The following is a 27,805-nucleotide window of genomic DNA, read 5'->3' as shown; positions in this document are numbered from 1 at the left end:
TAACCAGTGACGGATTCAATTCAATTGATCTGAACTGGTTGAATCAAGTGAGATTCAATTTGTCTGCTCAAGAGTCTCAGCACTGGTAATTTTTATTTTTTTAAACTTCCCCCATTGGATTCTAATGTATGAGCCAGGATTGGGAACCACTGGTCTGTACAGATTTAAGAAGTTTCAAAAGGGAACAGAACCCTGACCCCCCTCCCCCCAGCTAGAGAAAGGAGTGGACCATTCACTTTATTTCATCTGCCTAGAATCTGGGATCTCCATTCACATGACAAAAATCTATGGTGGCACCTGTTGGGTGCCTGACAAGGGCTGGAGATGGTGGGAGAGAGGTGATGGGCAATTAGGGACCTTTCCTTGAGCATCTACTGTATGCTGGGCAGAAATTTTTACATCCTCATATTTACTCTCCTCAAAATCATCTTAAAAATGCAGAAACTGAGACTCAGGTGCAGGTAAGACACTTGCCCAGGGGTCTTACAGCTTGGGCTGCTTAATTCCAAAGCTATGGGTCCTCTCCGGACATCTTGTCCCCTTTGTCCTGGGAGAACTCAGAGTTGATGGGGCTCTGCCACCTCCTCTCTGAGGTCCTCTTGTGTATCCACAGCAACCTCTCGTCCATCACCTTCTCAGGAGGACCTAGGATCCTGGACAAAAGAGTAGGTGGCTGGGGCCAGGCTGGAAAGGGGCAAGGACGAAGAGTGGAGCGAGGCGGGGACGTGTGGGACTGGGAGAGGGAGTTACTGGGCGCGGCTGTCAGGGCTGCAGCAGGCAGTGTCCCGTACTTTGGAGCGGTGCTTGTCCCTGCGGTGAGCGTTCCATGGGGGAAGCGGGCCGGGGCGCCCTCGCTCGGCCGGCACAGGTGTGCCGGGTGCCATGGCGACGGCGCCGCTCGAACCCCCGCCCCGCCACCCCAGCCCCACTTGCGTCTGGCCCCGGAGGCGTGGGGCGGCAGGCGGCAGAGTCCGGCGGGCAGCAGCGCTAAGCGGGAGCCTCAGCCCCGGCCCCAGGGAGCGAGACCCGGAGCCTGCGAGCGCCCCCTTGCCCGCCTCTACCCGCCTTGGACCAGACCCGACCCGCGCGGCGCAGAGGCAGCGCACAGGGCTGGACAACCGAGTTCCTGCAGAGACCCTCTGCCCCTGCCGGCTGCCTCGCTCCATCAGAGACTGTCCCGGAGCAGGCAGGAGTGGGCAGCATGGAGAGTGAGTGACCCCGGGGCTGGGGGCGAAGGTGGGGTGGGGTACTGACTCAGGAGTGGGGGGCAAGGGAGTGGGGGAGCTCATCACCCATGGCTGTTCAGAACCAGACACTGTGACACTGTGTGTGACAGAGATAGGGAAAGAGAAAGATCTGGGGGTGCCTCTGTGTCCATGATGTGTGTGCATGTGAGAGAGAGAGAGAGAGAGAGATTGGGGTGTCTCTGTGTTTATGGTGTGTGTGTGTGTGTGTGTGTGTGTGTGTGTATGCACACACAAGCGTGCATGCACATGCACACACGCCATCGCCCATGCCTGAGCAAAGGTTCATTTGAGACCAGGTGAGGACAGCTTGGCTATTAGCTTTAGGGAATTGTCACCAACTTTGCCTGCTTGCAGGGGTGGGGATAGTGGGAGAGATGGCATTCTAGAAGAGATCGCCTCCATGCAGAGAGAATTTCTCTCCCTGGGGGAAGGACCTAATCTCCAGGACTTTAAGGGATAGTGACCCAAGACAGCAGGCAGCTGACTCCAACTTACCAGGTGGGAGTCCAGACCTCTCCCTCAGCCCATATGGACATGGGGAACTGCATTTAGGCTAAGAAACTGGAGGACTGAGCACTGGTTCACTGGCTCGCAGGGAGTCTCTGAGATGATGCATAAACCTTTCTGTGCCACTGGTTAGCCATCTGTTGCATGGAGGAACTTACATTCAGCTGGCTTCACAGGGGAGCTGTGAGGGTAAAATAAGACAAGATGTGTTGTACAATTTCATGCCAGTAAGAGAAGCTCTGCAAGAGGAATAAAATTGTGACATTCCAATAAGTAATTGGAAATGCTGCTGTCAAGAGTGAGAAGAGGGTTTTATAAAAGATCCTGTGAGGCTATACTTGTAGGTTTCCAATGAGCTAGGAATTGAAAAGTGCACCCCATAGATGCAATGAAGACACGTGGCTCAAGATGGATTGGGAAGACTGGCAGTCTGTAAGAATAATGTCAGCAAAGTGCTGAAGCCCCCAGTGAATAGAATCTGGGGAAAATTGGCAAGGACAGAGCAAAGAGCTTTGGAAGTCTAAGCAAGGACAAGAAGGAATCTGCTCAGGGCTAGGGGCTAAAGGGCAGGCAGAGCAGAGCTTGGGCCATTTTTTTCTTCACATTGGGAAATGAAGAGCATAAGGAAAAAATTGGAACCTAAGATCCATGGCTGATGGGAAGAAGGCCCTGAGCCACCTACAATGAGTTCACCCCTCAAAACCCAGACACATGACATCCCTGAGAGCCAGAGATGTGTGCCGATGTAATCTTTGCCTTAGAGGAAATTACAGAGAATGAAAGAAGTGCCAGAAAACTGAGGATGGGCAGATGTCCTGATTTCCAAAACAAAGGGAAAGATAATATTTTTTAAAAAACCTCTAAACCGCTACCATTAATATTGACCTCTATTAAATTTCCAGAGAAAAGGATCGGACACAGAGTGAACACTTAGGAGACAATAAAGCAATTGTGCATCTCAGAATTTTTTCAAAGGGAGCCACCCTGCACACTTGCAAGTACGTGTGCCTGAGCATGTTCCCCATAGTGCAAAATAGGAAGCCAACTAAATGTCTGTAAATTCAATAAAAGAGGAGGCACATCCACAGTGGCTTACATTAAAGACTGTGCTTTGGATTTTATTTATTGGCATGGAAATATGTTCACTGTCTACTGGGATCAGATTATGTCATGTGAGTTCATGTGATGTACATATAATAAGAGTCATAAAGAAGTAGGTTTTAGAACACATGTACAATCCCCTTTATGCAAGATTACATAGGTTTATTATTGGAGAGAATAATTTATATTGGAGAGAAGATTTTATAGAGCTAGTCACTAACATCTGCATGTGGACTCTCCTGCTTCTAAAAACACCCTTGGGCTGAGGCTAGAGCTCAGTGGCAGACAGCTTGCCTAACACGAGTGAGGCACTGGGTTCCACATTAAAAAAAATAAAATTGGGGGGCTGGGGTTGTAGCTTAGTGGTGCAGTACTTGCCTAGCCCATGTGAGACACTGGGTTCGATCCTCAGCACCACATAAAAAATAAATAAATAAAGGTATTGTGTCCACCTACAACTAAAAATAATTAAAATAACAATATATAAAATAAAGTTATTTTTAAAATACCCTAAGAAAAGAACTTGGATATAGGGGGTTCATTTGGAAGCTGATGTGGGGAAGCAGAAGTGAGGGAGTGGGGAGAGTGAGAAAGCAAAGGAAAAAAGCAGGAGATCGGTGATTAGGGCCGGGACACGGCTCAGAAGATGAGCACTTGAAGTGCACGTGAAGCCCTGGGTTCAATTCCAAGTACAGAAAAAATAAATAAAATAAAGGAAGGAAAGAAAGAAATGGGTGCATTCGTAACCTAATTTTAGCTGTGGCAGCTGGGGGCTCCATCTTGCTCAGGGACTTTCTGAGAAAAGTACAGAATGCACTGGCAATTTACCCTACATGAAATGGGATGTTTCCTGCTGTTAGTCCCTCTCAGTTAGTTGAGGATCACCCAGCTCCTAGAGTGCTGGGTCATTGTTATTTGTGGCTTTAGAAAAATAAAGCAGAGACCCCTGGGTGCAGGCTTGATGGGGCAATGGCAGAGCAAGGAAGTGTCCACCCCAGCTGAAATCTTGGGGCCAAGAGGATGTGGCACCAACTATTAGGAACGCAGCAGCCACACAGCTTACCTCTGGATGTGAGGCTTCAGGAATGTTTACTCTCTCTTTTATTGTGCTCAGTACTATTTTATAACAAGCACATCATTTTAAATAAAAAAGGAAACAAAACCCAATATTTTCAGAGCTGGGAATGTAACTCAGTGGTAGAGCACTTGCCTAGCATGCCTGAGACCTGGGTTCAATGCCCAGCACTAAAGAAAAAGAAAACAACTTCTTTTCAAAAGGAAAGAAAATAATATAGTGCTCATTAGTAGCCTATGTAAGTGCTCTCTAAGAACAAATTAGAATAAACCTGCCAAGTTTTCTCTTTCAGACTGTGTTCTGAGAGGTAAAGAGATGAACTGCAGCAATCCAACAGGACACTGCAGAGATCCGTCATGAAAACCCATGAACTGATAGAACCGTGACAGGGACCCTGGAGGACTGACAATAGGGGTTTCATTAAAGGGTTGGTAGCAGTCTCTGGGTCCCTTAGAGGAAAAATAAGATGCATGTTTTATCAAATCTGCAGCTGGGAGATGCAGCTCCCATAGGACAACGGATTCTAGATGTAAGGTGGTCACAGTATATTGGAATGCTGAATTGAGAGCAAGAAAATGAACTGTAAATGTACAAAATGTACATGAAAACGTTGAGTCCTGCACGTAGATCCCAAAAGCCAAAGGCATACATTTACCATGAGGGATATCTGGCTTGTGCACTTGAGAAAAATTACTAAGGAAAGGGATCAAAATGGGTTGATGATGGGCTCCGGAGGCTGAGGCAGGAGGATCACAAGCTCAAAGCCAGCCTCAGCAACTTAGTGAGGCCCTAAGCAACCCAGTGAGACCCTGTCTCTAAATAAAATATAAAAAAGGGCTGGGGATGTGGCTCAGAGGTTAAGCACCCCTGGGTTCAATCCTCAATACCAAACGCCCCCCCCACCCCCCCAAAAAAAATAGGATGGATAACAAGATGGACCTGGAGACCCTGGGATTCTGGGGTGGGAAGGTAGGCTGTGGGGAATGGTGCTGGGGACAGGGGCTCTCTGCTGTTCTGTGTAGCTCCAGGGAGCTGAAACAGGAAGGGAGGTGCAGTAAGACAATTCGGCTCAACACCAGGAAGAACTTTCCATCACTTGGAGCTGGCCTAGAATCTGTCTTCTCATCAATTCTCATTATCCAGGGTGAAAGAGGTCTGATTACTGACTGGGGGGCAGAGGAGAAATTCCTCAGTGGCTGTACCAGAGCGTGGCCTGGATGGATGTCTGAAGGCGCAGAGCCTTCTCCCAAACCTTGGAGACAGACCCTGCAGTCTGCTGAGGCCCCTACAGAGTAGCTGGGGCCAGGTAGGGAGCCACCGCCTCCACCTTCTCTGCTGGTCCCTGACTATGGGGTATGCTGTGGGGTAAGTCAGCAGGACAGCAAATCGGATCCACTCCCCAGTCCCATCCCATCCTGACCCCAAGGTAGTGGCTTCCTGGGGGCACCTGGTAGCCCCCACAGCTGCCTACTCAACCTGGGAGCTCTGTGACTGAGAGAGGCCCAGAGGCTGGGAGGATGTACACCCATACTGGCCCCAGGCAACCATACCTATAGGGAGGCAGACCACGCACGGGAAGGGGGCCCTGGAGGAGAAGCCAGCTGGTCTCCCTCCAGCAGGCACACAGTAGCAGCTTGGCGTCCAGGTGAGATCTGCTTTTCCACGACTCTTGGAAATGCTGCCTCTAGAGTCACTGTTTCCTCCCCTTTTCCACAAAGCACCTTATCACGCTGGATAGTGCTGACTATCCAGCCTGGGAGGCAAGCAAGGAAATAGCATTGTCCCTATTTAGAAGATGATAAAATGGAGGCCCAGCAGGTACAGCTTGCCCTGGCTTGATCTGTAGTTGCTCTGCTGACTCTTTCTGCTCAAATGCCCAGATTCTGGGGACACTGCAGGACTGCTGCCTCCAAAGAGTCCAGCCTTGCAGCTCTGTCCTGAAGACCTGCACCTTCCCGTCTGGCTGGGAGGGGGGAATGGGAGGGGCATCATCTGCTGCTGGGAAAGCAGAGGCCAGGTATGTGTAGTTTGGATTCTCACCGGGGCCACGGGCTATGGGATGACAATGTCCTGCTTTAAGCAGTGAGTTGAGGAGATACAGAGTATTTCAGCTCAATCATTGAATCATTGTGTGGCTCATTCTACCACAAAGATTCCAGGCACTTACAACCAGGCCTGCGTAAACAGCTCCTCAACCCTGATTTTATACATGAGGAAACTGAAGCGCAATTAATGGAATTTAAATGTGGCTCATTTCCACCAGTTCTGCTTAAGATACAAATGTAAGAGAAAGAAATTCAGTCTCCTTCTCAAAAGCCTTTTGCTGCTTCTTTCATTAATAACTGAAATTGCACCAAGAACTTTGCATTTTCTGATTTAAGTTTTGACTCCTTTTGAAATGCAAATGGCCATAAGATACACAGCCCTGTGAGCTGTTGTGAGTCATTTCCCCATGCATGTGAATAAATTTATCAAAGTCTTTCCTAAACAAGATCCCACTAAGGATGGGGGGAGAGAGAACATAACTTGGGACAGAGATGCTGGATTTGGGGCAGTGATGCTGTTGGGAAGTACTTGGTGGAGGAAGAATGGATCTTAAAGGGATTAGGTGTCCTCCTTGATTATTCTTCAAAGAAGCCCAGAGTGGCTTCGGTTCTGCCTCTGGCCACTGTATTCCTTCTTCTGCGGGCAAAATTTTAAATGATACTTACAGTATTCATGGCATTACCTTTGTAGCAGGATGCTCAGGGAGACAAGGTCCTCTCCAAATCAAGGTTCCCTTGTTGCTGCTAGTGGGCACTGGAGGTCTTTATAGGTGACTAATGGCACTAAGAGAGGATGTGAAAATGGTAGAAGATGGCAAATACAGAGCTTATTTGATGACCTTGAAACCTGGAGTCAAGTAAAACCAAGGGCTGCGCACCCTGCATTCTGACGAGTATTTTTTTCTTTGAGATTTGATTTTCCTGTGAAATGAAAATATTTCTCCTGTGAAATGAAAATATTTCTCCTGTCCTTATCAGAGATAGCTTGATGCCATATAAAATGTATTTCAATAGTAATGAAAACAATATATGTAGCAGAGCCTATGTGATACAGCTAAAGCAGTTCTTGGAGGAAACTTCGTAGCCTTTGGAGCCTGTGGTGATCATCAACATTCATTGATCATCTCTGTGTTCCAGGCCATCTGTCAGACAGTGGGTAGAACTGTGTGCTGAATGAAGCATGACTTCTGCCCTTAAGGCCTGTCTAACTTAGTGGAAAGAAAAAACCCTCTCTGCCTAGCTGAAGTAAAAAGTGAAATGTCAAGGTTGGGGATCTGGCTCAGTGGCAGCACTCTTGCCTGGTATGCACAAGGCCCCAAGTTCAGATCTCAGACCTGAAGAAAAAAAGAAGTAAAATGATGTGACCAGCACTACAGAAAGAGAGCTCTGGGGGTATGTTTGGCTTTACTAAGAGCGTGAGAGAGGATAATTCTTTGTCCTTCATCTCCTTTTCTTTCCCTTCCCCTCCTCCCTTAAGTCTCTCCTTCTCCTCCCCCTTCCCCTCCTCCCCCTCCCCCTCCTCTTCCCTCTCCCCCTCCTCCTTCCTCCTCCTCCCCTCCGCCCTCTCCTCCTCCCCTCCCCCTCCGTCTCCTTTTCTTTTACTGGGGATTGAACCCAGAGGTGCTTTACCACTGAGCTATATCCCCATCCCCTTTTATTTTTTATTCTGAGACAGGATCTCACTGAGGTGATGAGGGTGGCCTCAAACTTGTGATCCTCCTGCCTCAGCCTCCTGAGTGACTGGGATTATAGGCGTGTAGGGCTGGCCCCTTAAGTCTCTTCTATCCCCCACTTCCTATAGTTCAGAATTCCTTTAAATGGACCGAGAGTAGAAGCTTAATATATGGTAACAACAATTCACTTTTCACTGAGAGGTAAATGACTTGAACCAGAACCTTTTCTGAATATAGGTTTTAATGGGCAACACAGAGAAAACCACAGAACTCTTGGAGGCAACGAGGAAAACTAAAAAGGCCTCAAAGAGAACAGGGAAAGTGCATGTGGGTGTGCACCACACACACACACACACACACACACACACACACAGAGGCTTGTTTGGGGCTTCTATAAGCTACCCCAGCAACTTGACCCTCAATAATCTTTGACCTTTGCTGACCCAGATGATTCTTGGAAGCCCCACTTGCTCTGACTCACCAAGATGGGAGCAGGCTTGCAACATCCACGCTGCTGAGGGTGAGCATCTAGGCTCTGTAGGGCATGGGGAGGGTGCGGGCCTCAAGAGGCATCCTTCCTTATACATCTGCCTGCGCATGCGCCTTTCACTCTCCTGGGCAGCCCCAGCACAGGCCCAGCCCAGACCCAGCCCAGACTTGCTACCTTGGGAACAAACCCAGATGAACTGCCATATCACCAAGGCCTCTCAGTCCGCCCATGGCTGCCTGGCAGATAGTTAATACAGTCAAGAAACAGCCCCAGGGTCTGTGAGGCCCTTTATAGTTCACTCTGATGTCCCTCTGAGCCTAGCGATAAGCCCACGTGAGGGGAAGAGACGGGAAGTGCAGGCCGTCTACACTTGAGAGCTAAAGAGGACACAGGGATGAAATGGATCTACCCAGTTCACATAGGAGCACAGGGGTTAGAGGCCCCATCATCAACCCCAGAGCCCCGGACTAAAACCTCTTTGTCAAAACTGTACAAAAGCAGCTTTAAGACAGATTCCCAAGCTCTTCCTTCAAACAGAATTCCTAGCCTCCCAGGCCCTCTTACAACCAGTGAGTGCCATCATTAGGCCAGCTCTCAAGGCCATGCTTTCTGATTCTCAGGTCAGCGTCCTTTCCTTCTGCAGCAGCCGTCTCCATGGAAGACCACGTGACCTATTAAGAGTTGGGGAGCAGAAGCCTTAGGAGTCTATGACATGATTTCTGCCTCATCCTACCTCTTCCGCCATCTTTTTTTGGTACTGGGGATTGAACCCACAGGTGCTTAACCACTAAGCCACATCCCCCGTCCTTTCCTATATTTTATTTAGAGACAGGGTCTCACTAAGTTGCTGAGGCTGACTTTGAACTTGCAATCCTCCTGCCTCAGCCTCCCGAGCTGCTGGGATTACAGGTATGTGGCACCGTGCCGGGCTCTTCCACCATCTTTTGGATTCTGAACCGGAACTCTGCAGCTTCTCTGGAGGTCCAAAGATGATTGACTTGTATCACTTTGTATTAGCCAAGACACTGGGGTTACAAGCAACAGAAATTGGGGCTGGTTAATTTCAGCAACAATGGGAATCTATTGGAAGGGGTCAGGTAGGTCGTCCACTGAGAGGGAAAGTTGGGTTACTAGGACCCAGATTCAAATTCAAAGCAAAAGAGGGCCGGGCACAGTGGTACCCACCTGTAATCCCTGCCGTTCAGGAGACTAAGGCAGAGGGATTGCAAGTTCAATGCCAGCCTGGGCAACATAGTGAGGCCCCAAGTAACTTAGTGAGACCCTGTCTCTAAATAAAATTTTTAAAAGGGCTGGGGATGTGGCTCAGTGGTTAAGCGCCCCTGGGTTCAACCCCAGGTACCCACCTCCGAAAAAACTTCAAAGCAAAAGAGATCCAACTGGGCATCCCTTAGCCAAGATGAGGTACAAACTCCTGACTGACAAGAGCTGCATGCAAAGAGGACTGACTTCCCAAGGGAAAAGTCACAGTGCTAGGAAAAACAGCAATGGATACAGTGAGCCAAATCTCAATGCTCGCTGCTGCCTGAAAGTGCGCGTCAGACATTGAGTCCTCTTTTTGGGAGAGGATTCAATGCTGTCCTCTGGACAGGGACCATTTCACAGTGTATCAAGAGAGAAAGGCTCTGTGACATGAATTAAAAGGCATTGATATCAGAGAGTTTGGTGACTTCCAAAATGTTAAACCCTCCCAAACCCTTAGGCCTTGGTGAGGGGGAAAGACCATACAATTCAATGGTTTTCATATCTGACTGTACATGGATATCACCAGGGGAGAATTTTTTAAAAATACCAATGCCTAAACACCACTCCAAGAAATTCTGATTCATTCACGGTGGGTGTGGGACGGGGAAGGAATCTGCATTGTGAAATTCCAGGTGATTATGATAGGAATCAGGACTGAGAACCACTGACTTAATGTTTTCTCCCACATATCAGTTTCTTTCTGATTAGATAATTCAAATGCAAGTTAGGGAAAAGGAAACTAAAAATCACTTGAAACACCCCTCCGAACAAATGCTGTTAATTTAAAAAAATTCACCTGCAGTCCACACACACACTTTTACATGGAACAAGGACTTTCAGTGCAGGTAAACACTATTTTGTAACCATTGCAACCCACCATCAACATTTTCCCCGGTCTCTAGACCTCCATTGGATAAACCTCTTGACATGGAATGACCAGGTCTGGGAGCAGTTCCCTTGCTGAGGCCCTGGAGAGATGTGCCTCTGTGGTGGAGGCTCAGCTGGCTGGTGTCCCCCGCCTGCAGTGCACGGCCACGCTCCAGCCCTCCCTGAGCGATTTTCATCTTTGCCAATCTGATTGATGAAAAGGTTACCCTGATGTTCTTTTCTAAATGACATTCCCTACATTACCAAAGAACTTTTTGTTTCATGCGATTATTATCCAGGTGTCCTATTTTGTGCTTTGTGCCCTTGGCAGCCCCTAGTGTGGCGTTCTTCAGTGGATCCAGTGCCAGGGTTCAGCTGCAGGCTCTCAGAAGGTGGTGAATGGGTGAACTGAAGGCCGGTCTGTAGCTGAGCTTCCGTGAGTTACCAGTACTGACCAGCAGGTGGCAGCAATGACGATGTTCTGAGCTTGAGGACTGTGAGCTCAGGGACACACCCTGGCTGGTTCTGGACTAAGCTCCTTTATTTGGGAGTTGCTTTCTCTCACACACATCCTTCAGGTTTGTAAGGAAACCCAAACTAAGTATTATAAAAATACTACACTCACATCCAGTGTCATGGGACACTCTCAGGACTCTGCTGCTAGTCTGATCTACAGTGGGTGCCTGGTGGGTTCCATGCTCTGTTACCCCTTTGATCAGGGTTAACTTAACTTCATTTTAATCCTGAAGAATTCGGTTTCAAGAGAGGTGGTGCAACCTACCCTAGGTCAGAGCCAGAAAATGTTTGTATTTCTATTTTAAAGATGAGACAGTTCCCCCAGAGGTGAGGAGGCAGGAAGGAGGACTGCGATACCCCGCTGTGGGTAGGATTGACTGCCAGTGGTGTTGGTCCAAGTCCTTCGGTTCTGCGGTTCTCAAAGCTGATGCATGCATCTGAATCACCTGGAGGATGCTTTTTAAAAATTACTTTTTTTTTTGTAGTGAGGGAACCCAGGGCCTTGTGTATGGTAGGCAAACACTCTCCCACCCAGCACCTCCAGCCAAAGCGTTAAAATTTAAAACACAGATAACTGAGCCCCAGCCCTCTGGGTTTCTCTTTCCCTAGGTGAAGAATGAAACCAAAAATTTCTGTTTCTAACAAGTCCCAGGTGGTACTGATGCTGCTGGTTGGGGGACCGCACTTTGAGAACCCCTGTGACCTGACTCCCCAGACCCAGCCTTCAGTGGTCCAGAGCCTGATCTCTTAAGATCATCAGAGTGCCCTGGCGACAACCATCCTAACATCCTGAGGCCTCCAGGAAGCCCTGCCTGTAGGGGAAAGACTTAATTGGGTTCAGCGGATGAAAATTTCACAGGATGTAACCACAGGGCACCTGTCAGATCCCAGAAAGGATAAATCCAGGGTGTTAATGAGCTTCTGGCATGGAGCTCAAGTGAGGTGGAGGCAGCCAGGGTCTTGCCAGGAATAGGAAGACCTTCCTCCTTGAGAAAGGATCAACGCGCAGTGCTGGAAGCTGGGCTAAGTCTAGAGACAGGTGTCCAAGCTCAGCTAAGGCACTAGAGATGGCCAGGATTGCTCCCATACACTTCCCAGGGACAGCCTTTGGAAAATGAGCTCACTTGAGAACCGGGGGAAGCAGAGAGGCTGGAGTCTAGACTCAAAGGTTCTGGCAATTTCCTCTACCTGTCCACACCCACAGATTTTGCCTAGTCATGGGGACTCATTCAGGGTTGATTTTGAGGCCCAGTAGGGGGAGCTGTCTAGGAAGGGTCCCAAAAGACCTCTCCTGGGGTTCTTTCTGGAGGGGCCTGGAGAAGGCCTTCCAATGCAGCATTGCCTGCTTTAGGCAGGACTCTGTCACTTGATGTTAGCTCCACCCTTTCTTCCTTTGCTGCTTCCTATAAATATTTATTCATTCCGTTATTGCCGGTTGTTTATTGAACTCTTGACTATGGTGGGGCACCCACAAAAATACCAGGAAAACTGCCACCAAAACAGGAAGGTCTCTGTCCTCCAGGAGCTGACATTTATATATGGGCAAAAAGACGATAATCCTGAAAACAAAACAAAACAAAAATATATTGAAGAACATAAAATACTGCAAGAGTTAATAGTGGGGCACCTGCTTTAAGTAAACTAATCAGGTGGGACTTCTCTGGGAATACAATATTTAAGCTGAAAACGAAAGAAGAAGAACAAAGGCCCTGGGGTTAGAAAAAGCAAGAGTGTGCTGGAGCCTAGAGGTCAAGGGGCAGAGCGAATGGGCAAAAGGGAGTGTGGCCACACCTGAGATGTCAATAGGGATTAGCCCACGCACGTGTTGGAGGCCATGGTGAAGAGTGCAGTCATATTTGAAATGCAATTAGAGATCTAGGTGATGCTTATTAGTGACTGCTGAAAATATTAAGTGAAATGCCGATGGGGAATTTGACAATGGAGGATTAAGGTGACAACACCTGAACCCACTGATCAAGCTTAGCATCACCAAATGGGAGACCAACAGACGTAATCCGTTCAAGTCTCTAACTCCTGATTACAGAAAATACAGGTGCAAAGAGCAGAGCATGCAAAATGTCATCAGGAGGGAACCATCAGCAAAAGCCAGTCTGCAAGAAACTCTACAGATCTAATCTTTATGACCAATAAATTGCAGAAGGGAAAAGAGAGGGGGAAAAGAGACTTAGAAGGATATCAACCAAGTACAACATGAGGACAGTGGCAGATTTTATAATGATGAACCTTAATGAATCACCCTTTCAGATCTAAACCCTTTCACGGTGTGTAAAGTTGCTTTATTCCTGTCAAGAGGGAGGAAATTGTTTCTCTACTGGCTTGAATTTGGGCTGCCCTTGAAATTTGCTTTGACAAATAGAATATGGCACAAGTGACGAAAATTCCAGCCTATAGCTTCTTTGTTTGCTTTCTTGGACTCCTGAGAGCGCCCTTCTCTGAAGAAGCCTAATCTAACCTCTTAGAGGATGAGAGGCCATGTGGAGGACTGAGACTCCCCAGCCCATAGCTAGCACTAACTGCCAACCCCGGGAGGGAGGTCATCCTGGACCCTCCAGCCCCAGTTAAGCTGTCCCATGGCTGCAGCTTGCAGGAGAGACCCCAAGAGAGACCTGCAGAAGAACCACCACCCCCCCGCCCCAAATGCCAAGCCAAGGAGCCATACCACTAAATGTGAGGGTGGTCTGCCACATAATAGTAGATAATAGAAACAGAAATCTTGTTTGAATCCTCACTCACACTATTTAAAAGATTATGAATCATTCAGGGAATTTTGAATGTTGGGCACTAGATATTTGATAATATCATAATGTGATTGTTAATTTTGTGAGTTTTGATAATGGTATGATCATGGTTTTCAAAGAATCTTTTTTTTAGGGGCCTTGTTTTTCAGAAATTGAAATGTTTGTGGATGAAAAGGAATGATGTCTGGTAGGTACTTCAAAATCATCCCCAAAGAGTGGCACTACAGATAAAACAAGGTTCTCTTTGATCATGGCTGAAAGTAGATGATGTGTACACGGGAGTTCTTTACACTATTCTCTCTTGTAATGGCTCATTGAACTTTATATTCTAGTGTATGTTCACTATAATAGTTTCTCTTGTACATGTTTGATATTTTCTATAATAAAGATGTTTCAGTGCTCTTGGAAATCTTAAAAGGCCTCACCAGGGCAGTGTTATCTCCTCTCACCATGCAATGGAACTTACTGACTTCTCTACCTCTACCCCCACAGAGGGTCTCCTGTAACCCCCTCTGGTCCCCGTAGCCTTGATGGTGCCAGCTCTTTGTCCCTGCTCTCCCAGGTATCTCTAGCTCTCAAGTCCCAAACCTCCAGTGGCCTCCCGGCCAGTGGCTGAGCCCTGGGTGTGACAGGAAAAGACTCCTCAGAGACTCTCCATCCCCTGGACTGGGCCACATTCAGTCCCAGAGGAAGGCGGGAGGAGAGTTTGTGAGACAACATCATGAGTCACCACAGCTAATGACTTCCCAGAAGATCTGGGGTTGGACACTGAGCTGCTCCCTTCAAAACATGCTCAAGCCTGGTCCACAGTCAGAAACACAGCAGGACACCTCTGCTGTGTATCACCGTGGGACTGGCAAACAAGATGCTCTTCCCACCTACACGCCTGTTGGTACAAGGAGAGGGAACAGTGCCACTGTAGCCTGGCAAGTGTGAAAGCCACAGAAGAGAATGTCTAATTCCATTTTCTATTGCTATAACAAAATACCCAAGATAAAGTAATGAATAAAGAATAGAGGTTTTTTAGCTCATGGATGGGGAGGCTGGGAAGTCCAAGAGCATAGGACCAGCATCTGGTAAGTCCTTCTTGCTGCATCATAACAGGGTGAGGGCATCGTATGGTAAGATAGAGCAAGTTTACTAGCTCAGGTCTCTCTTCCTCTTCTTGTATAGCCATGAATTCTATCGGGGGAGCCCCACCTGTGAACTCATCTAATCCTAATTACCTCCAAGGGCCACTAACATATGATGTGGGGGATTTAGATTCCAACACATGGACTTTGGGAAGAAACATGCAGACCACATCAAGGAGTCAGCCAACAGGACTGAGCTGTTCTCGTAGGGGAAACAACACAAACCAAAAACAGTTGCTGGCAGGATTGGGGCCGGCAGGAGGGAGTCAGGAGACTAATACCCGGACCTCCCTCTCCTCCTGCCCTTCCATCTCCTTCAGCACTTGCCACTGGCCGAATCCCTCCAGAAGCCAGAGGTCAAGGGAACCTGGTGATGCAATCCTTAGAAGTTAGAGTCCTTCCGAGTCACCGAGCAAGACCCAGAAGAGAGGAGCTTCCATAGGGGTGGGGAGGAGGTTGATGGGGAAGAACCGAGAGTGGAAAATAAGTCTTGGGCAAGACAGTTGAGATCAGGGTTTGAGCAACGGTGTGTTGGAAGCCGTGGATCGGTGCATCCAGCTGCCATCGGTGTTGAGCACGTGATCAGGGCCCTGGGGCATGTTGGGGCAGGGCGCACAGGCGACTGCTCATCCATAAAGTGGGGTTCCTCTCTCTAGCTGACTCATCTGCTCCTTTGGTCCTAGGGGAGCCCTCCCAACCTCCCAATGGCAGCTGGCCCCCAAGTCAGAATGGGAGTGAAGCTGAGGCCACCCCGGCTGCAAACCTGACCTTCTCCTCCTACTACCAGCACTCCTCGCCGGTGGCCGCCATGTTCATCGTGGCCTACGTGCTCATCTTCCTCCTCTGCATGGTGGGCAACGCCCTGGTCTGCCTCACTGTGCTCAGGAACAGGCACATGCGCACCGTCACCAATGTCTTCATCCTCAACCTGGCCGTGAGCGACCTGCTGGTGGGCATCTTCTGCATGCCCACCACCCTTGTGGACAACCTCATCACCGGTAAGTGAGGGCAAGGGGCAGCAGGAGTGTCCCGTCCCCCACTTCTGCCCTGCAGCTAAAGCCTGAAACAAAAACGTGGAAGACAGATCACTGCTGGCCTGGCCTCTTGTCTAAGATGCCATTGTCTCAGATTCTCAAGATGGTTTGTGGCTGAGGGATTAGCCGAGAAATAATTGATACGATGAATTAATCATTTTCTTTGTGCCAGGCATTATGTTACATATGCTTCCTGCATTATCTTAATTAATCCCCACAGCAATTCAACGAAGTGTGCTTTATGATTATCCACATTTTATGGATGGGGAAGCATGCGCCGAATAGTTAAGTGACTGGTTTGTCCTCACACAGTTAATAAGTGTCACGGCCCACCTCCTCACGCCCCCATGCAAAGTTCCACTTTCCCGGGGGTGGGGGGGTGGAAGTGGAACTAGTGGGAAGAAATGGTGGGGGAGCAGGTTTCCTCTAAGAAGGACCTAAAATTCTTCTTATCTAAGTGGTTCTCCCCAGAAGCCGGTCCTGTCCCACAGGTAATGAACTCCCTGTTGCTGGGAATGTCTAGGGACTGGCCAAGCACTTCGTCGCAGGGATTTGTAGATGGTATTGAAGCAGAACTTGACCATCTGACCTCTAAATTCTTGCCTGTGCAGTCTTGCAGATGTCTGAAAGGCCCCACCCACACGTGCTCGCTCTTGTGATTGGCTTGTCTTGTTTTAGAATCGGTTCCTGGGGACTCCAGGTGGGGAGGGATTGCTTTCTAGAGCTGTGGCGACCGGGGGCAGTTCTGAGCCTGCAGATGCTGGAGCTCGGTGCTCCCAGGAGCTCAGGTTTCAGATCACCCCCGTTTGGAGTGACAGCACAAAAGCAGCCGCAGCTTGAGTTTCTGTGGCTTCTAAGTCCCAGGAAGTGGAATCAGGGCAGAGTCCTGGTTCTGCCTGGTGGAACCTTTACTCACAGCTGAGCCCCAGATTCCTTCAGGGATGCTGAACATAACCTGCCTCCGACACCCACAAATTCACATGTGAGCTCATGCGCCCGTGTGCGCGCAACATGGGCGCCTTAAACACACACCCCGGTCAACAGCGACATAGGGAGGCTACCAGTTGGTCAAGCTGGTGTCTGCCAGTCCTTTTCACACACCTAAATTCAAAAAATTGCTAGAATAAGCCAAACATTCCCACAGTTCAATAGTCAGAAGCTACCAGCGAAATCTCTCCCTTCCACCCCCATTCTCTAGCCGCTCTAACCCCTCTCTTGGGAGGAAGTTGCCAGTTTCTTGTATCTCTTTCCAAAAATATTTTATGTAACTACGAGTATATAAAAGAAATGAAGCTGGGCATGTTAGCGCACGCCTGTACTCCGGAGGCTGAGGTAGGAGGATCACAAGTTCAACACCAGCCTGGGCAACTTAGTGACACCCTGTCTCAAAAACCAAGAAGGGATGGGAGTGTAGCTCAGAGTACCCCGGGGCTCAATCCCCAGTACTGAAGAAAGAAAAAAAGAAGGGCAAGTTTCCACTCGGTTTTATGCCTTTTTCCCCACCTCTGCTTCAAACTGTATCATGTATGTTGTAAATAAGAACCATTAAACCAATTTACATGTGAATATTTCATATAATAAATAAAAGAGTTTCTCATTGTTTTTTACAACTGCTAAGACTTGTATGGTATGGCTGCAGTACAATTTATTTTTGATGGTATTTAGGTTGTTTCTAATAGAATCTTCTGCAATTAAATAAAACTTCAGTTTTTCCTTCCCTCTCCCTTCCTTCCTCCCTCCCTTCCTTCCTTCCTTCCTCCCTTCCTTCCTTCCTCCCTTCCTCCCTTCCTCCCTCCCTTCCTTCCTTCCTTCCTCTCTTCCTCCCTCCCTTCTTTCTTTCCTTCCTTCCTTCCTTCCTTCCTTCATTCCTTCCTTCCTTCCTTCCTTCCTTCCTTCCTTTCCCCCTTTCGTCCTTCCTGTGCAGAGGACTGACATTGGTGCCATAGTTCACCAGTGTTGTGAAGTCCCTTGTTTATATTTATTTGTTCCCTTCATTATTCCTGTGCCACTACACTGCCCTTCTCTGATCCCTGGGATAGCATTCTATTATATTTAACTCGTCTTTATTTTTATACATTCTTAGAAAATGTATTTACATTTAAATTATTTTTAAGATATAATTTAACATACAACAAAATCTACCCCTTGGGGGAGAGTTCCACAAGTTTTGATGAAAACAGTCACGTCGTTACCATCACAATCAAGATACAGAAAAATTTCATCAGCCCAAGAAGCTCCCAGTATTCCTTTGTATACTCCCCCATCCCCTGGAGCCAACAATCAGTTTTCCGTAGGGACAGTAAATACAGTTTGGCCTTTGCAAGGATGTCATATAAATAGAATCATACAGTACATAAGCTTTTGATTTTAGTGGGCTTTTGTTTTGTTTTTCTTTAATTTTAATTTTGTTTATTTATTTATTTATTTGTGTATTTATTTTTGGTACCAGGGATTGATCCCAGAGGGGCTTAACCACTAAGCCACATCCCCAGTCCTATTTTGTATTTTATTTAGAGACAGGATCTCACTGAGTTGCTTAGCACCTTGCTTTTGCTGAGGCTGGCTTTGAACTTGTGATCCTGCTGCCTCAGCCTCCTGAGCTCCTGGGATTGTTATGGGGCACAACTTAAGAACAACCGATCACCACTGAGAAGTCCAAATTTGAGAATCTTTATTAAGCCAGCCAGCTGACTGTCTCACACAATGCCGCAAAAAATGGCTATTGGGAGAACAACCCCGACTACAGGGTTGTAGGGGTTCTTATACCAAAAATCACATCAATCATAAGTGTCTGTTACTATAATTTGAAATTACAAACTAACATTATGAGATCAACAGAGGGGGAAGTGGGTCAGAATGACCCTTATATAGGTACAAACTAAAGAATGGTTACTAACATTCACACAATTACCGTTTACATGGTACATTGGTTAAGAGCAATAGAGATCAAAAGAGAGCAATTCTTTACTACATAGGAGTTGCAATTGTATATTATTAAACATGTCTCCTAAGTAACTGAGGATGGGTACAGAGGCAGGGTGTTCCCAATGGAGAAGCTTATTTCCTACATAACATGGAGTCTCAGAGCAAAATGGAGTCTGTTTAGTCATTTCCCTTAGAGTCTGGCCTATAACATTCTCATGGAACCAGATCTGTCAGCCCATCACAGGATTACAGGCATGCGCCACTGTGCCCGTCTGTTTTTCTTTTATTTTGAGATAACTTTAGTCTTAAAAAGAAAATTTGCAAAATTAGCACGGAGAGTTCCCATGTGTCCTTCACCCACCTTTTATTTAGGATATATAATACTTAGGATATATAATATCCTAAATAACCATAATAAAATGATCAAAACTAGGAAGTAAGCACTGATATATTATTAACTAATCTGTACACTTTACTTGAATTTCACTAGTTTCCCCACAAATGTCCTTTTCTAGGGGTTTGAGCCATAATCCTGAACCCATAATCCTCAATGTTGGAATCCCCCAAAATCAAAATTACTAAAGTCCGAAATTCACCAAGATCAAAATCTGGAAAATCTAATTCTGGGAAAATGAATTTAAAATTTTCTTTAATAGACATTTTATCAACATTTTTAAAGGCAAATTTATTGGAGATACACATAAAAACATGATGGACCACTTCAAAAGCCACTTTACATAATAAAATGGCAATAATAATAATCACAGAAAACTAAGGTATACTAATGGCAGTCACAAGGGTGGATAGTTTTGAGCAGATGAATCATATTCATAAAGAAATCAATCAAAAGGAGAACTGTATAAACATATCACTAAGATTGGTAATTATGTGCACCCAGCTTTATAAATGCAATCATTTGAAATACCATGACGGTTGACCTAAGTATTTTGACCAGATTGATCCAAAACCATGATGGGTCACCAGCACACGTGCAGCTACCCAAAAAATTGAGAAATTTTATCTTTCACAAATGCAGATATACAGACAGGACAGCTCATCCTCTATTGAGGATATTGCAAAATTTGTATGTACACAGGTGATGCTTAGACACAAAGCTAATGTACTATACTTTTTTGGAGTCAAATTTGCAAAAAATGTTCAAGACAAAGCAGAACTCTCTAAGTCTTTATACTATGTATACCTCCAGAATTGCAAATGATTCACAGCACAGTGAATTGTAAAGAATAAGGCTGACAATGTTAAATAGTAGGAGAAATTTTAAGAAAAAAAAAAAAGAAAAAGAAATTCAATATAGCTGGGTCCATGGTGGTGCGTGCTTGTCAATCCCAGAGACTCAGGTGGCTGAGGCAGGAGAATCTCAAGTTGGAGGCCAGCCCAGGCAACTTATCGAGACCCGACCTTAAAATAAAAAATAAAAAAGGGGGCTGGGGTTGTGGCTCGGTAGTAGAGTGCTTGCCTTCCATGTGTGAGGCACTGGGTTTGATTCTCAGCACCACATATAAATTAATGAATAAAGATCCATCAACTTCTAAAAAATTTTTTAAAAAATAATAATAAAATAAAAAGGTCTGGAGATGTAGAGTGCTAGAGCGCCCCTGGGTTTAGTCTCCATTACTGCAAATCATCATCATCATCATCAACATGAAAAAGTGTAATGCAGAGATAGATTATGGGCAATTATAGATTATGGGATGGAGATAGTTCCTAAACGCTGACTGACCGTCATGATTATTAATTATATTACTGTATTTTGAAGTCTTGCATCACAATGAATAGCTGCTTAGTTTTTTTGTTTTTGTTTTTGTTTTGTTGTTTGTTTGTTTGTTTGTTTTGAGGACAAGGCTCTCCTTGGAGAATACATTTGCATTCATTTCCTACATGGTAGATCTTCCCCATCTGGTCCTCCTGGACTCACACCCATCTCCTCTGGAAACACACAGACATACGGAAAACAATGCTTGACCTAGTGTCTGGGTACCCATGTGCCCGACATGACACAAGTATCCTGCAGACAGCTGACAATACTCTCACCCCTTCCCCAGAATTCCGTTTTCCACCTCTCTTCTAGAGCCTTTTGGCTTGCAATTGTGGTTTTTCAATTTTTGGTTTTCAGGATTTCAACATGGATTTTGATTTTTCATAAGTCTGATTTTCGGGATTTTGGTCTTTATGATGTTGTGCTACTCAGGATGATAATCAGCACCATGTTTCTAGCCCAGGATCCACCCTGGTATTGCACATTGCATTTGTGTTTCTAGTTTCCTCCAATTTGTTGAAGGTCCTTGGCCTTTGTTGGCATAACCTTGACCCATTGGAAGAGTACTGATAAGGCTCTGTGTGTGTGTGTGTGTGTGTGTGTGTGTGTGTGTGTGGTCCTGGGGATTGAATTCAGGGGCACTCCACCACTGAGCTCCTTCCCTTCCCTTCCCTTCCCTTCCCTTCCCTTCCCTTCCCTTCCCTTTCTTTTGAGACAGGGTCTAACCAAGTTGATTAGGGGCCTCACTAAATTGCTGAGATTGTCCTTGAACTTGCAACCTTCCTGCCTCAGCCTCCCGGTTGCCTAGATTATGTGCATGCACCACTGTGTCTGGCCTGATCAGTTATTTTGCAGAATGTTGTGCAATTTGGGTTGGCCTGATGTTCTCCCATAATTAGATTCAGTTTATGCACTTTTGGCAAGAACGTCTCAGAAAACATGCTGAGAAGGCACATGTTTATTAGTGTTGGTGTTTTCTTTGATTACTTGGTCAATGTGGCGTCTCTTGGGTTTTTCAACTGTAAAGTAATTAGTTTTTCCCTGAATAATTAGTCTTATAGAGAGATACTTTGAGACTATGCAAAGGACTATTTCTCATGATACATTTATCCACTGATTTTAGCATGCCTTGATGGTGCCTGCTGGCAACAATTATTGCTGTCATGTTTCCTTGGCAATGATTTTCTACTTAGAACACTCCTTCTACATTTACTAATTGGAAATTCCATTTAGGGTTTTAATTCAACACTACCATTATGTATTTTGTTGCTTACATTGTGCCATTTTTAGCTATTGGAAGTCATTCCCAGTTGACTTCTGTGTTCTTCAACCTGCTGCCATGATTTTTTTGCATATTTCCTTACTTTATGCCACCACAGAATGTTCCAGGGTCTTCTGGTATTTCCCTTGCATCAGCCCTGGAATTAAACCTTTCCCCAAGGAGCCCTTTTTCCTTTGATTGGAAAGTAGTATTTAGAGACCAAGACGTGGGATGCAGGAGTGCTTATTGCTTCTGGGGTGTCACTGCTTCTAGGCCCTCTCAAGGGACAGAGCTAGGAAATACATGTATACTAACGGAGTGCGTGTACACACACACACACACACACACACACACACACACAATTTTGGGTAGACCCAGGGGCATTTTACCACTAAGCTGCATTGACAGTCCTTTTTATTTTTTATTTTGAGATAGGGTCTAACAAAGTTGCTGAGGCTGACCTTGAATTTGTGATCCTCCTGCCTCAGCCTCCAGGATCACTGGGATTACAAGCGTGTGCCACTGCACCCAGCTCTTTATTTCTATATCCAGTTATCATCTATATTTTTAAAAAAATCCTTAAGTTCATAGTGATATTTCTGATTCCAATCTAATATTATAAGATTCATTTTAAAACTTTCCCCTTTCCTTATCATGGCAAAAATCATGGCAGCAGGTTGAAGAACACAGAAGTCAACTTTCTTCTCAGTGACAAATCTAGCCCCATTTACCCAAACTAATTGTGCGCGCGCGCGCGTGCGTGTGTGTGTGTGTGTGTGTGTGTGTGTGTGTGTTAGTTTCAGTGACTTAGGTTTCCGCTTTTTCCTATAATTAGATCCAACTTACCTTTTTTTGGTCAGGAATATCATGAATTTATTAATGAGTATGGAAATTTGTATTCAGTTCATTTCATCTTTAGTCTTATATTCAACGGTCAAAATACTGATTTGCAAAGTCCCTTAGGTTCACGTCTTTCTTCCTTACCCTCTTCAGTGTGGTTAATAATTAGTCATTTGTAAGGCAATTATGTTTATTTGTTATTGCTTGTATTCTACTTTGGGTCCCCCCCACCCCCGGCTCCACAATATCCTGATGGGTTTTAATTATTTATTTTTCGAATATGTGAAATATCTGCCAGAAAAGTCAGAACCACACGAAGAGAGAAAGTCAGAGAAGCATCACTCCCAGTCATCTCAACTACCCCAGTCCCAACCCAGGCCTGATTCTTGCCACTAATCCATAGTGACTTAGGGCCAGAGAGACTGTAAGAAATCTCTTGCTCAATTTTTCTGTCTGTAAATAGGGGGTGACAATGGGGTTGTTATGAGGGAGGAATGGCCTAGAACCTGGGGCAAGACTACGGGAGCAGAAAGCCAGACAGGGCTCGTGGAGAGAAATCACTGGCCCTCACAAAGGCCATCTCTCTAACCGTTGGCACTCTGCATGGTGCTATGGGCTGCCTGGTTCCTCAGTCCCGGAAGTGGGCAAGCGGAGGCCAGATGACCTCCAGCAGGACAAGGAGGAAAGATCCAAGTGTCAGTGGGTCCTGGCTGAGATGGCCAGAGTCTCAGACCCCGGGTGTGTGGGCCTCTTTCACCCCATGGGGGCCTCTGTCATTACAGGATGGCCCTTCGACAATGCCACATGCAAGATGAGCGGCTTGGTGCAGGGTATGTCTGTGTCAGCTTCCGTTTTCACGCTGGTGGCCATCGCCGTGGAAAGGTGAGAATCGACCCTGGCGACAGGGGTTGGCGAGGAGAGGTGCCTCTGCCCGCCGTGCTGGCCGACGGGGAGGCGGTGGCCGCTTGCTGTAGGGGGCCTGGATCCTGGGCTCTGAAGAGGAGGGTTGGAGGGCCGCTTGCCCTCCAGGCCTGGCTACCTGCGGAGGATGCCACCAGCCCCTTCTGGAAGGCTCGGAGAGAGCTCCTGAGGAGGCTCCTCCTGAGGAGTTCTGGGTCTGTGAGGCGCGCTGGGAACCCTGCCTGCCCGTGGTCTGAAGCAGGGGAGCCGGAGCTGAGGGAGCCAGCTCCTGGGGTGGGCTCAGTGTGGTTGGGGCTCTCCCCGCCCCCTCACTCCAACCACCACCTACTTGCCGGTCCCTGGCAATCCAGTCTTGCTCCATCCCCAGCCCCAACCCATCTTCACCACTTCTGGTCTTTCAGCCTCAGATTCCATCAGATTCTCTGAATAGCATGGCTCTGTGAATGTGGCCAGAGGCGTGGCATGGAGCCCAGGGTCAGGGAGGCTTTGAAACGGCTCCAAGCCCGTAAGTCTTCCCTATTCCACTGCAGGCGTCCTCCCGCTCAGCATCTGCAGGGCCGCAAGGGCTCCTGTGGGTGCTTTCCCCAGGGAATAGCAGGCAGGTGGATGAGCAGGAGGTGGTTTTTCACTCATCAGTGCCTTGCTGTGAGATGTAGGGTAAGTCACTCAGCTAATCTGAGCCTCTGTGGTCTCATCTATAAAATGGTAACCGCCTTTATCAGACAACTTCTGCCTGAAAAGCTTAGGCCCAGTTCCTGGTTCAAAGTCCAAAGGTCAGCTGTGAACATTATTTCTTCGGCACACCCTCACACTCCTCTTTTGTCCTCTCTTCAATACTAATACTCAGTCCTGCCCTTTCTAGAATCTAGTGATCTCATCTTCTCTCCATCTCTGCCCCCCGTCAAACCTACTTTTTATAACCCAGTGAATAGGCTGCTGGGCTGGGCAAGGTGGTGCACACCTGTAATCCCAGCGGCTCAGGAGGCTGAGGCAGGAGGATTACAAGGTTGAGGCCAGTCTTAGCAACTTAGTAAGGCCCTAAGCAACTTAGTGAGACCCCGTATAAAAATAAAAAGTAAAAAGAACTGGGGATGTGGCTCAGTGGTCAGGCACCCCTGGATTCAATCCAAAGTTTAAAAAAGAAGTAGGTAGGTGGGGTGATGGAGCTGGTTCCTCTTTCCACAAAGCCACTAACTAGCTGGGTGAGTGTGGGAAGTCCCTCTCCTCCACCAGCCTTTATGTTCTTATCGTTGTTGGGTGAAATGAGCATGTGCAATGTCTCCCAGTGGTGTTTGCAGTATTCTTCAAGTGCTACCTCCTCCAGGAAGCCTTCTGGACTACCCCAGGATTCTCTTCCACCTCTTAAGTATGTGCTTGAAGAATCCTTGGTTCTCTGGAGAGTTCTTGAGTGTGATGCTGAGAAGCCAGGCAGGGGGTGGGGAGGGGGTCAAGGTCATGCAGGTTGAGTCAGGCCGAGGGAGAGGGGAAAGGTGTTGTGAGGCCGGGACAGGGGATAGGCAGGAGGAGAGGACACAGGTAGTGAAATGGAAAGTGCACTTGACTGGAAACAGCTTCATACCTGTGTTCAAGCTCAGGCTCTGTCCCTAAGGAGCCAGTGACCTTCTGGGAAAGTCTCTTCCCCTGTCTGGGTGTCTGGATCAGGTTCCCCCTCCGTGAAACAAGCAAGCTGGACATTCCTCAGGTGTCAGTTTTCTGACATCAGCAAATGAGGGAAGACTTCCTGGAAAGCAGGTGCCCCTCCTTTGTCTCACTCGTAAGCATTCAGAATGCCTCCAGAGGGTGGTGATCTCACTTGTCTTCATAGCAGCCCTCCAGAGTAGGTCATACCATTGGCCCCATTTTGCAGATAAAGAAACTGAGGTCTGGAAAGATTTTTTTCAGTAATTGGCCCCACAGGTAATTCCATGCATTTATCTAAACACACTCTAGAAGTACTGAGATAAAAGGTAAGGCACCTGTCCTCAGTATAGTGGGACAATGGCCTTTGAACCACACTACAGGTGCCAGCAGCAGTTCCCAAACTTGGCTATAAGCTGAAATCACCCAGCAGTCTAAAAGCAAAATAAAAACAAGTAAGCAAGCAAGCTAGCTAGCTAGCTAAAACCCTTCCCAGCTTCCCAGACTGATTACCTGGGGATCTTTGACTAGAGAAATAGGCAGAGTTTTGTGTGGGTGGGTGGGTGCATACCTTTCAAATGCTTCAGGAAATTCTAACTCACAACGAGGGCCTACAGCTACTGGTTATGTGGCCTGGTGAAGCAGGACAAATTTGGGTTCAAAGGGGGTCCCTGCTACTTGCTGGCTGTGTAACCCTAAGCCAAGTTGCTTGACCCCTCTGAGTTCAGTTTCCTGATCTGTAAATTAAGGCTTTAATAACAATTGCTGTTGAAAGATTCTAATGAGGAAGTAAATGGTACAGACCTGTCCTCGTGTGGTGGAGGCAGTGATGAAGGGACACTGGCTGAGATGATAGAGGGACAGTCTGCCACATAGGCTCCACATCTGACCCCCCAGGGTTTTCTGGGAAACCCATAACTGCTAAAAATTGTATTTGTTGGTACACGCAATCAGCCTTCTCCAGGGCAGGACGCGCGCCGCGGACTGCCAGCTAATCAGTTTACCCCAGAATGCAGGGCAGGATTCATTGTTCCCAGGCCGAGGTCCCCTCCTCCCCTCTCTTAGTAAATCTTGTCTTGGAAAGCCTCCTTCCCAGGTGAGAAGCCAATTTGCTTGCAAACTCACCTAATTAATGTCTGAGCTGTCCTCTGAGCTGCCTTGGATGCCATGGGGGAATTTAAGTGCCCACGTCCCACCAGCCATTAAGGAGGTTCGCCCTCCTCCCTGGGCCGGCGGACCCTCCCGGATCCCAGCCTCTCTTCCCCCACTCCCGCCGCAGGTTCCGCTGCATCGTGCATCCTTTCCGCGAGAAGCTGACCCTGCGGAAGGCGCTGGTGACCATCGCGGTCATCTGGGCCCTGGCGTTGCTCATCATGTGTCCCTCGGCCGTTACGCTGACCGTCACGCGCGAGGAGCACCACTTCATGGTGGACGCCCGCAACCGCTCCTACCCGCTCTACTCTTGCTGGGAGGCCTGGCCCGAGAAGGGCATGCGCAAGGTCTACACGGCAGTGCTCTTCGCGCACATCTACCTGGCGCCGCTGGCGCTCATCGTGGTCATGTACGCCCGCATCGCCCGCAAGCTCTGCAAGGCCTCGGGCCCGGCCAGCGACAACCGGGAAGGGGCGACCGAGGGAGGGCGCGCGGCGCGGCGCAAGGCCCGGGTGGTGCACATGCTGGTCATGGTGGCGCTGTTCTTCACGCTGTCCTGGCTGCCTCTCTGGGCGCTGCTGCTGCTGATCGACTACGGGCAGCTCAGCGAGCCGCAGCTGCACCTGCTGTCGGTCTACGCCTTCCCCTTCGCGCACTGGCTGGCCTTCTTCAACAGCAGCGCCAACCCCATCATCTACGGCTACTTCAACGAGAACTTCCGCCGCGGCTTCCAGGCCGCCTTCCGCACCCGCCTCTGCCCGCTGCAGTGGGGCAGCCACCCAGGGACCTACTCGGAGCGGCCCGGCTGGCTCCTGCGCAGGAGGGTCTTGGTGGAGGTGCAGCCCAGCGACTCGGGTCTGCCATCTGAGTCGGGTCCCAGCAGTGGGGCCCCCAGGTCTGGGCGCCTACCGCTGCGGAATGGGCGGGTGGCCCACCAGGGCTTACCCGGGGAAGGGCCTGGCTGCTCCCATCTGCCCCTCACGGTACCAGCATGGAACATCTGAGGTGGTCCAAAAAGGGCAGACGCCTGCTTGTGGCCCCAGCTGCACATGCAGTACCTGAACGCTTGGCAGCCTGAGGTGGAGTTAGAAGAGGGTGCCAAAAGGCCTCCTCAAAAACAAGACAACGGGCCACTGCTCCTGATGTCCTCTACCTTCGGATGGCAGGGAAGAGGAAGAAACCAGCGTTCTCCGAACTGTCCTTTGTGGTACACTTGACAACCATCATCTCCTTGAATTCTCATAACTGCTTTGGAAATGGGTGTTCTTACTCCTTTTCTTCTACAGATGCAGAAACTGAGGCCCAGAGAGAAGAGATGTCTAGCCCAAGGTCTCTCAGCTGGAAATCTCACTTGAACCTGCCTGACTCCAGTGCCCAACTGGTTTTTGCCACCTCTGGCTGTCTCCAAAAGGACCCACAAGGTGGAGCACAGGGAAACGTGTAAATCCTACCTAACTTGACAGGTGGGAAGAGACAGGAAGCCGAGACTGCCTGTGCTTTGCTGCTCTCAATCCTGTCCTTAAGTTCTCTCTGTTCTGTTGCTGAGGTCACTTCCTTTGGCCCTTTTCTGGGAGAACAAGG

At 47.8% G+C, this 27,805-nt stretch overlaps 1 protein-coding gene across 1 annotated transcript; it reads left to right on the top strand.

The window, feature by feature from the left end:
* Positions 1-882: 882 nt before the first annotated feature.
* On the top strand, positions 883-27,228 carry Npffr1 (neuropeptide FF receptor 1). The gene is made up of 4 exons (XM_047554360.1): positions 883-1,192; positions 15,333-15,674; positions 23,296-23,395; positions 26,352-27,228. Exons 1-4 carry the CDS (start codon positions 883-885, stop codon positions 27,226-27,228), a joined length of 1,629 nt encoding a protein of 542 aa, XP_047410316.1.
* The last annotated feature ends 577 nt before the right edge of the window (positions 27,229-27,805 follow it).

The sequence above is a fragment of the Sciurus carolinensis genome, chromosome 5, assembly GCF_902686445.1.
Source record: "Sciurus carolinensis chromosome 5, mSciCar1.2, whole genome shotgun sequence".
Lineage (NCBI taxonomy): Eukaryota > Metazoa > Chordata > Mammalia > Rodentia > Sciuridae > Sciurus > Sciurus carolinensis.
Note: the sequence above shows the minus strand (reverse complement) of the source record. Positions and strands in the feature narration are given on the sequence as shown.